The sequence below is a fragment of the Nomia melanderi genome, chromosome 8, assembly GCF_051020985.1.
Source record: "Nomia melanderi isolate GNS246 chromosome 8, iyNomMela1, whole genome shotgun sequence".
NCBI classification, from domain to species: Eukaryota; Metazoa; Arthropoda; class Insecta; order Hymenoptera; family Halictidae; genus Nomia; species Nomia melanderi.
In genome coordinates, this window is record NC_135006.1 from 555,946 (window position 1) to 572,705 (window position 16,760).

At 34.9% G+C, this 16,760-nt stretch overlaps 4 protein-coding genes across 8 annotated transcripts; 2 read left to right on the plus strand and 2 right to left on the minus strand.

Annotated features, from left to right (window-relative positions):
* Positions 1–9: 9 nt before the first annotated feature.
* On the minus strand, positions 10–1,604 carry Sec13 (nuclear pore and COPII coat complex component secretory 13). The gene is made up of 3 exons (XM_031975687.2): positions 1,213–1,604; positions 717–1,101; positions 10–642 (listed from the first exon to the last, which is right to left on the minus strand). Exons 1-3 carry the CDS (start codon positions 1,452–1,454, stop codon positions 334–336), a joined length of 936 nt encoding a protein of 311 aa, XP_031831547.1. The 5' UTR covers positions 1,455–1,604; the 3' UTR covers positions 10–333.
* Positions 1,605–3,683: 2,079 nt separating this feature from the next.
* Hat1 (histone acetyltransferase 1) lies at positions 3,684–6,529 on the plus strand. 3 transcript variants are annotated; one of them, XM_031975556.2, is made up of 8 exons: positions 3,686–3,860; positions 4,065–4,162; positions 4,282–4,498; positions 4,644–4,906; positions 4,972–5,119; positions 5,188–5,402; positions 5,564–5,715; positions 5,792–6,529. In XM_031975556.2, exons 3-8 carry the CDS (start codon positions 4,350–4,352, stop codon positions 6,083–6,085), a joined length of 1,221 nt encoding a protein of 406 aa, XP_031831416.1. In that variant the 5' UTR covers positions 3,686–3,860; positions 4,065–4,162; positions 4,282–4,349; the 3' UTR covers positions 6,086–6,529. The 3 variants fall into 3 exon arrangements, with proteins under 3 accessions (XP_031831417.1, XP_031831418.1, XP_031831416.1); XM_031975557.2 differs by lacking the exon at positions 4,065–4,162 and having other exon boundaries at positions 3,684–3,860; XM_031975558.2 differs by lacking the exon at positions 4,065–4,162 and having other exon boundaries at positions 3,684–3,860; positions 4,341–4,498.
* A 308-nt stretch (positions 6,530–6,837) lies between these two features.
* On the plus strand, positions 6,838–8,406 carry Vps25 (vacuolar protein sorting 25). Of its 2 annotated transcripts, XM_031975560.2 has the most exons (5): positions 6,838–7,066; positions 7,173–7,227; positions 7,492–7,637; positions 7,705–7,923; positions 7,996–8,406. In XM_031975560.2, the coding sequence occupies exons 2-5, from the start codon at positions 7,178–7,180 to the stop codon at positions 8,106–8,108; spliced, it is 528 nt and encodes a 175-aa protein (XP_031831420.1). In that variant the 5' UTR covers positions 6,838–7,066; positions 7,173–7,177; the 3' UTR covers positions 8,109–8,406. The 2 variants fall into 2 exon arrangements, with proteins under 2 accessions (XP_031831420.1, XP_031831419.1); XM_031975559.2 differs by having other exon boundaries at positions 6,838–7,227.
* A 377-nt stretch (positions 8,407–8,783) lies between these two features.
* Positions 8,784–16,405, minus strand: Eaat1 (Excitatory amino acid transporter 1). Of its 2 annotated transcripts, XM_031975554.2 has the most exons (10): positions 16,172–16,405; positions 11,445–11,718; positions 10,371–10,554; positions 10,254–10,296; positions 10,080–10,119; positions 9,816–10,002; positions 9,502–9,735; positions 9,229–9,420; positions 9,014–9,148; positions 8,784–8,931 (listed from the first exon to the last, which is right to left on the minus strand). In XM_031975554.2, the coding sequence occupies exons 2-10, from the start codon at positions 11,698–11,700 to the stop codon at positions 8,784–8,786; spliced, it is 1,419 nt and encodes a 472-aa protein (XP_031831414.1). In that variant the 5' UTR covers positions 11,701–11,718; positions 16,172–16,405. The 2 variants fall into 2 exon arrangements, with proteins under 2 accessions (XP_031831414.1, XP_031831415.1); XM_031975555.2 differs by lacking the exons at positions 11,445–11,718; positions 16,172–16,405 and adding an exon at positions 11,097–11,190.
* Between the last annotated feature and the right edge of the window lie 355 nt (positions 16,406–16,760).

Here is a 16,760-nt window from a genome sequence, read left to right on the forward strand (position 1 = left end):
TGAAACAAGTTCTATGTACAGTAATTTATTTTTATGTGTAAACTCTTAACACATCTTCAATTTTAATCGTCAAGAGATGTATATATTTTTATAACGTATACATTATGTATGAAGCATATATTGTGAAATAGAAAGTGTAATACGATTTCCTTTATACCATGAATGTGAAATATTGAGACTTAATTCTACTTTGTAAATTATAATTCTTTGTGTATAGATATGCAACAGAGAAATGCAAGCATAAGAAATAAGATAGTTATTAATATGAAACAGTTGTTTTAATTTACAACAATTATTAGTACAAAATATCCTATGTTATATTTTCTGATATTATTATTGTGGCCGCTGATCGATATTGTTTAGGTTTCCTTGACCTTTATTTGTCTCAGAAATGCAGGTCCACTGCCCTTCTGTGTTTTCACGCCAAAGAGATACCTTGTTGTCTCCACCACTAACTGCTAAAATACCTCCAGTCAATGACCAACTAACATTCCAGATAACATCATCAAAAACATTGAGGTTAACTGGTGTCCAACTGGAATAATCATTTGAGGTCCACACAATTACACGACGATCTTGCGAACAAGAAGCTAGAGCTGCTTTAGATGGTCCAACTGCAGGTGCCCATGCAACATCTCTTACCTATATTTAAATATTTACAAAAATAAAGTATTTATACACCATGTAATTCACTTAATCCATGACAAAGATCTTACCCAATCACTGTGTGCTTCTAATTTATCTTCTTCAATCCACCTATCACCTTCTTCTTTCCAAATCTTCACTAAATTATCACATCCGCCTGTGGCCAATCTTTTTACAGGTCCATTTCTCTGAGTTCCTGTGGCATCGAAGCTGGGTTCAATGGCAGGGCACCAACTTACTGCATTGCATCCAATGGTATGGGCATTTGTAATTTTTTGTGTATCCCATGTGTCTCCATTATTCGTGAGGATTGACAGTGAACCATCAGAACTACCACATGCGAGGATCAACCCAAATTCGTGTGGTGCCCAAGCTACTGAGTTCACAGAGGAATCATGACCAGTATGTTCATAAATTTTTGTCCATTCCCCCAGTTCTTTCCAAATGATTACTTTTCTACGAGAAAAAACAATGTAAAGGAATTGTTAAATAGAATAGAATCTTTCAAGTGAATTATAATTTTTATAAAATGCACAATATTGGTAACATTATGGTATTATAACATACCGATCATAACTGCAAGATGCTAAAAGGTTTCCAAATTTAGGATGTGCCCAAGCAACTTGCCACACTGGTCCAACGTGACCCTTCAAATCGGCCACTAAACTTTGCGATCCATTCTTTAAATCAAAAATTTTTATTGAATTGTCACTGGAACAAGTTGCTAACCTTAACCCATAATAATCCATTTCCGCATCATGGATCATGTCCTCGTGACCGGTGTCGACTGTATTTAAGATGGACACCATTTTTATAACGTTTTCCTATCGATATTAAAAGTGTATACTTAGAAAGTCATTAACAGAGGAACTATTAATTAAAGAGTGTTGAAGAGGTTATGTTGTTTAATGCCTGTCACTACGTGGAAGCATGTGCGCACCAAATGCCAACGCACAATTATTTTGCGCAGATTGTACGTCACTGACGTTCACATACTTTAAATTTAAACTTGAGTTTTCCGGTAGATATTTACAAATTCAGTTTGGGATTAACTAAATCTTAATTTCAACTATAACATTTAAATTATTCGGTACTTTTAATGAAATTGAAACATACGGATATTGATATTTTATATTAAAGGGACGTATATAAAACATCACTGAAAGGTAATTTTTTTTATATACAATAAAAGAAAACAAATTAGTTATAAGACCATCCTATAAACTGGTATAAAATAATCTTGCATGAAATCAAAAGAATTGCTGAAGCGTTTGAGATTTCAAACCATTAACTCAGAAACCGTTAAATAAGTTGAATGATTTCTGTCATGCACGAAAAAGTAGTGCTACAGACTAAATACATGCAATGTAAAATTTTGTCACACGCTCTGGGAATTCTGGGAACCCCTTACCATTTTCGTGTTATGCTCTGTTATATTGACTTAGGTTGGTTTTATATGGCAGCGCTTCAAGTGATAGGAATTGAAATAAAAAATATTGAAACACAGCATAAGATATGTATATACAGACGTTGCAGCTTATCAAGTTGCAGCGTCTCAAGGCTCCCATACCATTTCGGTATCACAATCTACGTTACCGATAATACAAGATTTTAAGCTTGTTAGTAAGAATTGAATTTGCTGTATACTTCATTTTTGCTACGAGTGTGTCATATGATTTAGCGATAACAAATCTATAAGGTGCATATATTTAAACAATGGAAGTAGTATTTATTCACCAGAACTTCATGACAATGCAGTTTTTATTCATTCACAAACGTAAGCATTTTTATAAATACATTTACTATGTAAATTACAGCAATCAGATTTATATAAAAAATTATTCTGTTAGGCATTCAAAAATCTCTGATTTTTTTACACAGTCGGTAATTCAGAATATGTGACACGAAGTCCTGGAAACTTGCAATGTCTGTCCTTATACCGCGTCTACGGTAGTGCATACCTTTTTAACGTCGTGTAATATTGCCTTTGAGGTCGATGAAATCAAAAGCCTACTAAGTACTAATTACCTTAGTAGTTATGAGAAGTTATAAGTAATAACTAGGTATGAGGAAAATCACACAGCCTACAGATATAATTGATACAATCGAAACTATATTGTGTACATGTAGACTGAAAGTTAAGTAATGGTATCATATAATTTTAATATTAACACGTACTACGCATATTTGTTTATGCATATGATCACAGATTTAATATGTTCATCAAAAATTTGAAACCGTTCTCCATACGAGAGCAGCAATATTACCGGCATTATACATATATAATAATGTTTTTTCCTGATATATAATTGCACAAGCATATGATTCGCCAACAACTACGTGAAACGGTCCTCCAAATCTTTTGTCTAAACTGTCTTTAATTGCTCGAGCCGCAAATTCGTAATTGTCTGTATACTTTTCAGTAGCAGTCACACATATTTCCATAGCCTCCTGTTTCATTTCTTCCGACATATCACTATGCTATTAAAAAAAAAGACTATAATTGACATGCACCATATTAAAATTTAAATATTTTTAACGAATTTTAACCGGCTTACATACTTTACATAGAGGATAAGTATGGAAAATTAAAGGTTCTTCCGTCTTTTTTACTTCTCCAGTTGACATACTGACTTTTAGTTAAATTTCAAAAATATATATCATATTTAAAAATTAATTCGTAGAGACTTGTAATATATTTCACAATTTTAAATAATTATATGAAATTGTATAAAAGTTTATTATCGATACAATTTCATTTGTTAATTTGCTATATTGTCAATTAAAAGTTATTTATATTCAAAATACAGATTTTTCAGTTTTTACTGTTTTGTGTTTGAATTTGAAATGACATGCTTTTATCTATAGTAGTACCGTTGGTAGAGTATAACATTTTTCATTTAAAAGTAAACCGTAATTTATAAGTTTCAACTAATTGATTATGTATAATTAAAATTGAAAACAAAATATTAACTTCTTTAAATTTAAAAGATCCATGTTTTACATGGAAAGGGGGTACTTTACGTTAGTAACCAATGACTAATAAGTATTCGATGTATAGGCACCAGTCATTTCTTAAACTTCAGGAGGATTATAACTATAGCTTGAATAACCGCTTTATTTTTGGCGCGAAGTTGTTTTACAGTCTTTTTAAGAGAAAGAAGAATATTAAGTGGCATTTACAGAAACGCATAATATAAATATACTCTAAAAAGGTATAACAATATAAAAATGTTAATATAACAGTGATAACTTTTTCAAATACTGAAATACACGTTCATCGGGTTATGCGGAGTATTTTTAATTAAAGGATTGAATCACTAAATTTTAATTATTGTTGGCCAGATAAATTGTATTTAATTTATTTTACAATAATGAGCATACCACATTTTTTGTGTAATTTTATTTTATATGCGTAGAATATAACCTATGAAATTTGTGGATCCCAATTCATCAAGGTCAAATCTATATAATTAAGTATAAAATTTAAAATACTTTGAAGTTTCTGTTCCATAGTGTAAGTAGTATTATTAAATATTTTTAATTTCATTTATTTATTTGAAGATGAATTAAATAATAATCAATATTTTTACAAGGAAATTTTTAAATATATGTAACTGTTTCGATTACCAACAGGTTCAACAAAATTATTTGAAGACTGTGAAGGTGGTCCATATTTTTTATTTTGTTATTAGAAGAGTAAAATGGAAGATCCAGCTACAGCACGATTAAAAGCATTAATTGTAAGCAGTAATGATGCCTTAGAATTCAAATTGGTTCGTGTTATGGAAGATCTGGAAAATGATGAAACTACATTCAAACCAGAAATGTCTCATCAAGTATTTGGAGACAGGTTTGTTAAGCTTTATATAACTAAAGAAATATTTTTTACTTACATATAAATATTAAGTAAACTGATCTCTCAATCATGTTACATATATTCTATTTATTAACTTTCTTTATTGATTATTTCCTTAATTATTCATTTTATTTGTCAGTGAATCTATATTTGGTTATCGGGACCTTAGAGTGAAGCTCTACTACTCGGCAGGTTGTTTAGAAACTTATTTGGGTATGACTTATTCAGAAAAAGTAAACAAAATGATTTGTGAAGGAGTTGAAGCTGATGAAGTATTACCTACAATTGCGGATAAACTTGCTCCACGTGTTCACGATAACTTAGATTCATTTATTAAATCCCTGGAAAAGGATGATACATTCAGACCTCAAGGAGCATTATTGCATTCATTTTCTATTGATGGTAATTCATTTTTTCAGTGACTGTTAAGAATTATGTGCCAGAAATTAATAAGTATTTATATGTAGATGGTAGAAAATTTGAAGTTTATAAAGCTGATATGACTTACAAAGGGTTTAAAGAATACCATCAACGTCTCCAGACATTTGTCCTGTGGTACATAGATGCTGCTAACTTTATAGATATAGATGATGATCGATGGGATTACTTTAACATGTGAGATTCATTATTTTTTCTTCAGTACTTGCTAAATACATGTATAATTCCTTTTCCATTTTAAATAGGTTTGAAAAATATCGCTCAGCAGATGGTACTGTTCGCTATGCAACTACTGGTTTTGCTACTGTATATCAATATTATGCATATCCACATCATATAAGGCCCCGTATAGCTCAAGTTTTAATATTACCACCATTTCAAAATATGGGTCTTGGTACCCATTTGTTACATGCTATTTATCACGAATATATAGGAAGAAATCGAGTCAAGGATATAACAGGTACATGAATACATAATGACTAACATTACAAATATTTCTCCGTATCTCATTGTTTTGTCTCAAGGACAACTTATTTGGCACTCTCAAGTGAAGCTTGATCATTTAATTTCGTTTTAGTAAAACCACCTCATGTTGGTAATGCATTGTTATCATTTTTATAGTTGAAGACCCATCAGTGACTTTTCAACGATTAAGAGATTATGTGGATGCAGTGAATTGTAGCACATTACCTACTTTTCAACGGGAATATTTGCTTCAAGGTTTTAATAAAGCAATGGCTGCAGAAGCGAAACAAAAATTCAAAATAAACAAGGTATTAATAATAGACATTTGATTTTTATATAAATTGGGTATATACATATTCAGTAAGAAATTATTTTGATTTTTAGAGACAAGCTCGTAGGGTATATGAAATTTTGAGATTACATGCAACTGATTTAGCAAACGAGAACGAGTATCGTGAATACAGATTAGATGTAAAAAGGAGATTAAACATCCCATACAAACGTGAACAGAACGACTTAAAAAAGTTGGAATGTGCGTTAAAAAACATCGATAAAAAATCAAATGTTACACTACCTACAACAGAACAACGTCTGCAAACTCTAGAAAAAGAATATAGAAGTTTGGAAGAGGAATATAAAAGAGTTATTAAACGATTGGATATGGTTTGCAAAAGCTAGAAAAAAAATACAGAAGCTTAGAAAAGAAATATGAAAACGTTATTAAACAATTGAAAAATACGGAAGAACTTTGAGATTTAATATTTTTTTATATTTCGTTCTCATTAAGTCGTACACATAAGTATATATCTATATACATACAACAATTAATACTGTTGCCATAAAGATATTTCTCTTTCTAGCTTCATTAAACTTCATTTTATCATATAATTCTCGACAAAATATACTTCATAAGATAAACTATTAATGTAAGTTTTTTATGATGCTACTTTATCGCGCCAAAGTTTACATATTTATATTTTGTTAAAACAAAAATGATTAGCTGTCGTATTTATTTTTGAAACAAATTTGGCATTTCGAGCATTTTATGGAAATATAAACAACCATGTAAATTATGTAACAGTATTGTATTAAATAGTTACTTTTTCTTGATTTGATACTGAATTACTGACGTTTCTCGTATATTCTATTTTGCCACAATAAAAATTTTAATACGTTTGTAATAAAACTAAGTTTAATGAAACCTTTTAATGAAGTGTAAGTATCTATGTCCATCTTCGAATATTTCGTGATATTATTACCTACTTTTGCTTCCTCTGATTGAAATAAAAATTTTAATCAAAATAATGTATATATTACCAGGTACAATATTTAGGAATCAAAAAGAATTATGTTCGCGTATTCAAAATCGTGACCAAACATTAAAAGTGTCGAAATCCTTTTTATGTTACTTTTAATTTTGTATGCATTATCAAGTTTGACATAACATCCGGTTATAAGACACTTTGTATATACTTGAAAGTTTAATTTTTAATATGGTGTAATCTTGCATAAGGACTAGTTAATTAATCTGTAAGAATACCTGACATCTATTTATCGATTTAGTTTCCATTCGTGAACAATAATCTTGGTGCGGCAATGCAGACGATCTAAAGTTGACATTATTAAATTCGCATGCATGGAAGTGTAAACGTCATTCGTGTAAATATTTTTGATACTGATAATTTAATTAAATCTATAAAAAATATCACGGAAGATTAATTATTTACTATAATATATGATTTTTGAAAATTTTTGGACATTGTAGTAAGAATGGCAGAAATTGAGTGGCCGTGGCAGTATAGTTTTCCTCCGTTCTTTACGTAAGTATTAATAGCTTAATAATATATTTCTAACAGTAACATTAATTGAAATTGTTATCTTTTACAATAATAATAATATTAAATATCTAATAATAAATATGTACGCTAAAACGAATACTAACGTGCGTATGACACATTGAGGTTAAACTTACATATTCATTAACGTATAAAGAATGTCACATTCAGAATGTTAAATTCATTTTTGATAATATGTAATTATTCATATTCATCTACTTATTGTGTGATTTTAATATTTTTTTCTAGTCTTCAACCTCATACAGACACTAGAGCTAAACAATTAGCAGCATGGAAAAGTTTAATATTAGAATATTACCGTGTGACAAAACAGTCTATTGTAGATATTCGAGAAGCCCACTCAAGCCCATTGTTTAATAATGCTGCAATTAACCGTATCCTTCATGTAAAAGTTACTTATAGATGAAGTCATAACATTTTCTTCCTTAATGTATATATTAGGAAAGTTACCATCAGAAGTTGTTCTATTACTTTTAGAAGAATTAGCAAAGACTGAGAATGCGAGTTCATTAGATAAGAATAAACAAAGATGGTTAGTTTATTGGCACACTTTAGAAGAATGGGGTGAGATGATTTATAATTGGGCACAAGAAAAAGGGTTTATTGGATCTGTATGCACTTTATTTGAATTAACGCAAGGAGAAGATACAATAGAACAAGGTATGTGCTTTATCAAAAGTTACATTACTTACAAAAAATGTGAAAACTGAATAATGAGTTAAATATTTTTAGAATTTCATGGGCTTGACACAGAAGTATTAATTAGAGCACTCAGGACCTTAGAAGCAAATAAGAAAGCAGAGTTAATTTTATTTGACGACAATCAAGGTGTAAAATTTTTCTAAATAGGTAACTGTATAAACAGAATTGTTTACAAAATGTAAATATAAGCCTATCAAAGGATTTAGTGAGTGACATAAGGAATTCATAAATTGGAATATATCCAAAATTTAATCACAAAATTAATTATAAAAGTACATATTTAAGTATGGTTTACAGAATATTATTTCTTAAGACTTATTACTAATAAAATCTGTATAATAAATACTATATATGTACATAAATGATACATGTAGAAACAATATTCAAGATAATTTTTTATACTTGCTGTACTCAATAAATATGTGGAATGTTTTAACAGTATGAGTCATGTTGTATTTTGGTTTTACATATAAGAACAACCGTTATAAAACAATATTATAACAAGACAAAACAAAAACAATGTATTTAATACATTCATGAAAAATTAAAATGAATGATGCGACTTTAAAAGTACATTAGTGCTTGATCTTGTTGCTTTAAATTTCTAAATAAGTATCCTGCTAATAACAATATTCGGCAATTATATAAATATATATATATATTTATATATAGATTACTTTGTAAAGTAAGATTTGCACCCAGGATGAGTATACATTAGTACAAGTAATTGACTATGAAGTATACAAAAAAAAATACAAACACAGTAAAATTGTGTTTATATAATATCATGGCAAATAGCAAAAGGAAAGATTGATAATTTATGCCTCAACTTTCCTTACTCTGGCTAGTTCAATTGTCTCTTCTGGAAGATTGACAGTTGATTCAAGTTCCTTCCTACTCATATGTTCAACAACATAAGCTCCGAGTGCGTCGCATATAACGTTTATCGTTGTTCGGAAACGATCCCTACAAATGAATTACATGATTATTATAAAAATATAACTAAACGATATTCAGTTTGAAAAATAAAAAAATAATATATACTAACAAGAGCCAATCGACCGCAATAATAAGCGTTACATCTTCAGCAGGCAAACCTACGGTATCCAAAACCATAACCATTGTAACAAGACCAGCTTGTGGAATACCAGCAGCTCCTATACTGGCTGCAGTAGCAGTTACGCTGAAAAATTATATTATAATGTTATAATAAGTATGCGTGCAGTAATTCCAATTAATTTGTTTTTTACTTTATTGATTTACCTAACACCAATAACAGTACCGAGAGACATTGGAACTTTTCTGACTTGAGCTATAAATATGGCAGCAATAGCTTCATACAATGCAGTTCCATCCATGTTGATGGTAGCACCAATTGGCACAACAAATCTTGTAATTCTAGGATCTACACCAATGTTGTCTAAACACTGTATTGTTACAGGAAGAGTGGCAGTGCTGTAAACATAAGAATATATGTTTTAAATATTTAAGAATAGTCTATTATAGAATAACGTATGGACATCATGAAGAAGTTACCTAGATGAAGTGCCAAATGCAGTGGCCAAAACTTGACCCATTTTGGCAAGTAATTTGAATGGCAATTCTCTGGTACAAATGAAGAATATGATGGACAACGTACCGCAACCATGTATAATCAGACCTAATAATACTGTGACGAAATATAAACCTAGTTGTCCAACAATGGCGCCGATATCTTCGATTTCTAAAAGTTTAGAGGTGACAAGAAAGAGAACACCAATTGGAGAAATCCTAAGAATAAAAAAGAACATTAGAACATAGTTTATCCAGACTTGAATTAATCCATCATAATATATTATGCAAATTTGTACCATATAACCCATTTAGTAATAAGCATAGATGCTTCAGACAAAGTATCAAAGAAAGTCAGTAGGGGTTTTCCAGCCTCTCCCATTTTGCTAATAGCTATACCGAACACAATTCCAAAAACTACTAAGCCTAAAGTATTTGTACCATCTCCATATTTGTGAGATATTTCCCAGTTCTGTAAATTAGCGGCTGAAACACAAATGAACTAAATTAAAATCTTCTTGTCACGTTTAGTTCTGTAATCAGAGGTTCAAATTTGTACTTACCTTTTATTGCATCTTCAGGCTCAATTAATATTGTACGGTACTGCAACAAAACAACGGTCGATTAAAATGTTGTCTTAACAGGCATAATAGATTTATGTCTGATGCCTTTGATATGGAATTAAAACTAACAATTAAAAGAAAATTGTTACTTAATTCCATTTCAATGATACGTACTTGAGCAATACAGGCTTGTACAAGATTGGGTGGGAACACATTCCTATAAAACAAAAGAATTTCATAAGATGCTGCTAAAAATTCATCTCAGGAAGAGAAGGTGTAACAACATTATACCTGACTAGATCTAATAGTGTATCTACGGTAGTAACATTCCTGGGTGGTTTTGCAGCCTCATTTGTAGTTAAACCATGCGAGCTGACCTCTCCAGGTTTAATAATTAAAACGAGTATTATTCCAAGAACTACCGCGGATATCGTAGTCGACGCATAATAATAAATCGATCGTACACCGATCCTCCCTACAAAACAAAACATAGATTACAAGATTGGTTTTTTTCCTGCATTTTTATCTTCAAGGAAAACGTACCACCGCCATGTGTATTAAAGTTACACAAAGTGATCAAGATTTATGTATAGTTTGTCAAGTTCTTATCGCGAGACGAAATATCACGATTCTTCAATGTTCAGACAAGGAGAGAGGAAAAAAAAAAGAGAACTCGATCGAGCGAACGTTCGCTTGGCAGATAAAACATCGTCGTTTCGAATTAATCATCAAGTCATTAACAGCAACAAGTCAACAATCCGAAACGGAGATAATAGCTTTCGCTATCGAATTTGTTCGCAGTGGCGAGTCGGATCTAACTAGAAAATTTCAGTAATCTACGCTTTTAAAGATCTTCGCGTAAACAAGTTTGCTCACCCACGCAGACAGAAGTAATTGGATGCTACAGATCACTAGTCCACATGCGTGTAAATACACGAGAGTAACTGAACACTGAAGAAGGTGTTTTCTGATAAACGTTTGTTAAAACTCGAGCTTAATTAAAATCCGCGTTGCAACCTTTCGCGAATCGGATGCCTGCCAATTCAAACATTGTAATTGTTGGAATCCGCAGATACGAGCTACGCATATTTTCCATCGTATTCTACACAGTATCACTATTACTTATTACATAATGTTAGGACCAAACTGTTTGCGTATTGTAAACATAATATGCAAATCAACTTGCATCGCTTTAACGAGAAACGAAATTCTGAGAATGAATTACACGGCGGCGATCGGGTGCGTTACGTTCGAAGAAAGAAGGATGATTGATGTTATCCGAAACGCGAGTCGTCCAGAAATGTCTCCGTGCGAATCGGGAACGATTTAAAATACTGATAAAATGAGTAGGTGTACAAGAATTACCGGATAAGCTTAGATCTAATCCACCGATAGCGCTGACAATGCTAGCTACGATTAATGGCAAAATAAGAGCCTTCAGCATCCTAAGAAAAATATCTCCTGGAAACTGGATGTACATTATCTCACGCTTCGTCCATGGCTCGTCCCTGGAGTATCTCAGTATGAAACCGAGGACAGTACCGGCTAAAACACCGAGCACAGTCAACATCGTTAGCATGTTCTCTGACATGCAGTTCTTCCATTTTTTTGGATGCGCCATGTCGTCACCGTTCTTATCCTAAAAACAGAATCATAAACTACAGTTGGTTGCAAAAGTAACTGACCACTTTAAACAGTATTTACGATTGATAAACTAATTATCCAACATGCATTACAACAGTAAATTTATCGTGCATATTATAATGAATACTATCCAAGTGTAACTAAATACGTTACAATGAACATGGTAACATAAAGATAACATATAATATCTCCTTTTTTTAGGCATTAAAAATAAGCGATCGGCGATTCTTGAATTTTGATATTAATATTGAAACCTGAGACACGAGTTCGTATATCCTCATAACACAAACCAAGATAATCAAGGATTATAAATAGCTTTCAATGTATTGTTTTGGTATCATCAATAACATCATCTTTGTAACAATGGAAAAGTTAAAAACTCGTACCTCAAACAATACGTTTTAAACGTAAACATTCGCAAACATTTATTAAGCATGCACGAAACTTAATAATTTAAACTTTGAAAAGGAGGCAACTATTGTCATGTACACTTCCAAAAGGCACTCTTAAAGACGATTACTTTTTAATTTATTTAATATTCTCCAGAATTAACATGATCAGAGAGCAATTCATAATCAATCCGAAGTTCTAATGATGAAGAGTTCCCAGGCGGCATATAGGAACACTATTGGGAGAAATTTAACATAATGCGAGTTAAAAGTGGGTCAACGTTGCGCGCGGTTTTCGGGGATAGCGAAGAGACACTTTTGTGGCCAACTGTACGCGAAGTCTGTGAACGGGCATCCACTGGTCCTAGCACCCGACGAATATTGTAATTCGCAGAATATTCGTTGCGTAAAACTACTTTTCTACCGATATGATAACGAAATATTGCCCCCCCGGCAGATTATGAAGTAACGAACAGTCCGGCTGAGGTCTTTATTTTCTTATCTTTTTATATCGGGCCAGTGGAACACGCGTTATTCTTATGATCGCGGGCAAATACATATTAAAATACTATTCTACGCGTTGTGCTGAAAGTCTGATTGATAAGACCGACAATATGAGTGTACGGTTACGGATAACGCGGCCGGACGATTCTATCGGGCCGAGCGTAATTCCGTTTAACCCTTAACAACCCGGTGTTGTCTTTGCACTGTGACTGTCCCGTAGAAAATTGATACAATTAAACAATCAAATTTGCTTTTAGAAAGAAACTGGCAAATCAGTTTGGCCGAAAAAGCGAGATGTATCGGACAAAACGACATAGCGACAAAATTCTGAAACTCTCTCGTTTCTGTGAGAGAAACAATTCGAAATCCGTCGGATACTGCCGGGTTGTTTAGAACTAAAGGTCGAGATTCATGGGCAATTAACGCAGGTAAATAAACTGATTAATGGTAGTGGCGATTCGACGGCGGTCAGCGGCCCAGTCACCCGATTACATTAATTGTCTTTCTTCATGGTCCATCGGCCGTTGCATCGGTACACGCAACCGATGCATCTATCGTGTTTATTAAATATCTTAATGAAAATTATTCTGCGAGTGGCCGGTCAGGCATGCAGCGACAGAGGAATGCAATTATCCAGTGATTTTTTTCGTCATTCCTGGAATATTCGTTTTTCAAATATAATCACCACGGTCATTTAGATATGTCCTTGGCCATAAGCCGTACTAATGCGTTAGTATAGTATCGTGGCTCTTCACGCAGTTATCCAACATAATTACAAAAGAGCGCAGGAAAAACAATCTCCGTTGCAAACACACGTTGATCCCGCATACTAATTCCCGGTGTGGGGATGTATAATACAATCGATCTATTATATAATGCCGAAACGCGATTCAATATTCATGTGTGCCGATCGTTTTTGTTTGAGATGCTACCCTTAGATGCTGCGCCCATTGTCTTCGCCGTGAACACGAGCGAATCACTCGAGGAATGCGAAATGAGTCGAGTGATTTATCGGAACGGAAAGACTTGAGGAATGCGATAATTCTAATGCCTTAATTGTCGCGTAATGTGTTTCGTATATTCTACGGGAGTAAACAAAAGCGTGGCTATTTGGGCGAATAATATGGGACGTCTGATCCCGTTTCCTAATTTGAGCTGCGTCCGGTATTAGATGCAGCGTCTCACAATGGAACGCGTTGTTATTCGATCCTGAGGACCTCGTGACAAATTTAATATCAATCGATCTTGCAGCAATTCGTTTGTACGATTCGATCCGTACAGAGCACCACTGGTTGCAGTTCAGCCAGTGATAAAACGATTATAAAATATTTTGAATCGGAGCACGGAAATCGAAGAATAATTATGATTTCGTGCACAACGAGAGACGAAAGTATCGATGCGACGAGACTGCGAATACAAAGAGAGCTATATTTCCCATATTATCAATGATACGTGCTTATGAGCATTAGTAATAACTGCAATTCTTTACGCTGATTCATGGCTTTATAGAGTAGACTTCTACAGTTGAAAATAAACAAACATCCATCTCCGCCGGTGTTCTCCGACTTAGACGCGGGGTAATAAATAGATTAAAACCGATGAAAATCTCTGCCTTATCTCGTACTCATGAAATCCGCAGACAAGCGACGCGCGAGAAGAAACACGAATTGATTACATCGGGAAGGCCAGTCAAATACCCCGTAAACTGGAACCGATAAGCTTATCCCTTAACAACGACGAACGCCTACTTCGGTGCGCGGACAGAAAAGAACCATCGGATGTACCGGCAATTAATCACCGGAACGGATCGATTAATCGAAAATAATGAACGAACAGGGAATTTTCTTGTCTGTGCGATGCACACACGCGTGTAACGTGCGTACATCTAGAAGGAACTGGTATCAACCGGTTCGAACTGTCCTGGAAATCTGCCTTTGGCGTTCCATCAGCCAAATCGCGCGCCGTAGAAAAATTTGTTATTGTCCTTTCGCGCGGGCAACCGTCGCCGCCTTTCCCGGTTTCCTATTTGGTTCCCAACGACGTCCCGTCATCGATGCAACGGGCGAATCAGTGGCGAACGAAAACAATGTCAACGACAACGTGGCGACGAAACAACAACGATCGAGGAAGAAGAAGAGGAGGAAAAAGAAATAAAAAAGGAAAAAATGGCAAACAAGAAACACGATACACGCGCGAGCCTATCGAAATCGGCCTTCGCTGTAACGGTGTTATTAGAGCGCGATTGGTTGATTCGACTGTACGGACACCTCTCCGCGAGGGCAAACGAAAGTGGAGCCAAATAACAGCGAAACACACGTGCCATTCTTGTTTGAATCGTCGAGAGCAAAAGTAGCTCACTCGCGCGGCGAGCGACCGCACGCGCACGCCTTAAGAGTTATTTGGTAACCACGCGGGGTACCGAAATTTCTGTAGTAATTCGAGTCGTTTAACGGTCATAAATAATTCGAATCAATCGAGTCTTCTAGATCATTTTAAAAATCATTCGACGCTGTACAGGTTTGGCGACTCCTTCGACGCTTTATCGGCGAAAACAATCTTATATAATATTCCTTCACACGAGATCCTAAAATGTTCTTGTAAACGTCGACCATACCGAATAATTACGTAATAGTTAATGATTAACGTTTGCCGACTAATGAAATATTGTTTACCCGGTCGCTATTCGTTCCCGAAGAAATGTAAAACTTGAATCTCATTAATAACCGTTTAATGGCTGTACGCCGTTTTAAGGATGAACAGGTTTTCTAATCACGGTGCACTTTGAATTTCAATGACGCCGTCGCTGCGGAAGATAATAGATCGCTGGCGAGGGTATTCAGCGATTACTAAATTCACATACGATGGTGTTTCGTTATGAAATAGTTTGAGAAAAAGGGGACCGGAAGTTATAATTGCTTCTAGCGCGGCGCATAACAATTTTCATTATATTAGCGGCGAGACGACATCATCAGCTACCGTCCTTTTTTTTCAGGCTCGTTGCGAGCCTTGGGGCAGAACGCGCTGCCCGACAATTCCGCGGCAAAAACTACGGGTTTAGTCATAGTCGGCGTACGAACGGTTTGAATAGGTTCCTCGGTGCACATGTACCATCGTGCGGGGCGGCCGCAAGATAGACGCAGTTCATTAAACCGTTTACTCGTTTGCGCCGACGATAGATACACGCGACAATACACAATAAGAAAATTCAGCGGGTGTGCCCGTTTAAAGATCGTAGTTATCAGCGCTCGCACATGAATGACAGATGATAATATCGGCCTTCGATTTTTCTCTGATTCCGTTCAACCGAGAGAAGTTCCTCGAATTCCGATCCACCGGGAAACCCATCGGACCAGTGCCTTGTTTGTTGTTAATCCCTTGCCGACGATTAATCAGTCGCGTTTCCATTCAATTGATAAAACCGTCACTTTTCCCCCCGGTTTGTCATTCTAACTCGGTCGGTAATAAAGCAAACTTCACACACAGAAGCCAGGCATGTATATACGTGTATGTTTAAAAAAAAAAAAAGAAAAGAAAGTAAGAACTTCGTTCACTTACCCGTTAATTCGGTTGTAATCAGCTATTCCGCGGAAGAGCGCGAGTCCTGATCAAGTCACGCCGTCGGCGTGCCGATTGTCCCAATCGGGATACTGAACACGTTTCGTTCGGGTTTTAGAGAGCGCGAAAAGTCGTTCTTCCCGCGGACGCAGTCGTGGTACTGTCGGCGCGCTCCGTTCTCGTGGAGTGCCGGCTTGCCCATGAGAGCAGAGCCCTTCGTCGCGTGGATGCAGCATGTGTGCGTCAGAGATCATGTATCTGCCCCCTCCGGACCCCTCGGTACCCCTCCTCGTTGTCGCACATTTGCCACTATTTCAGCTTCTCTGTTCACGCGTTCCCCGTTCTGTTGCCCCCTTTCACCGAACTCCCGGGTACGCGGTCGCCCCTTCTCCTCCTCAGCGTCTTTGCCGATGTACCTTTGCACAGAACTCGGAGCACCCACGACGTATGGGAAAATTTTTCAGCGGAGATAGCTGAAATACCGTATAGGATATTAGATGTTGTATACTTCAAATGGAATGGCGTTAGAAACGAGAAACGACATTATAATAGAAATACTTGCGAATGTGATTGAAACGATATTCAATCA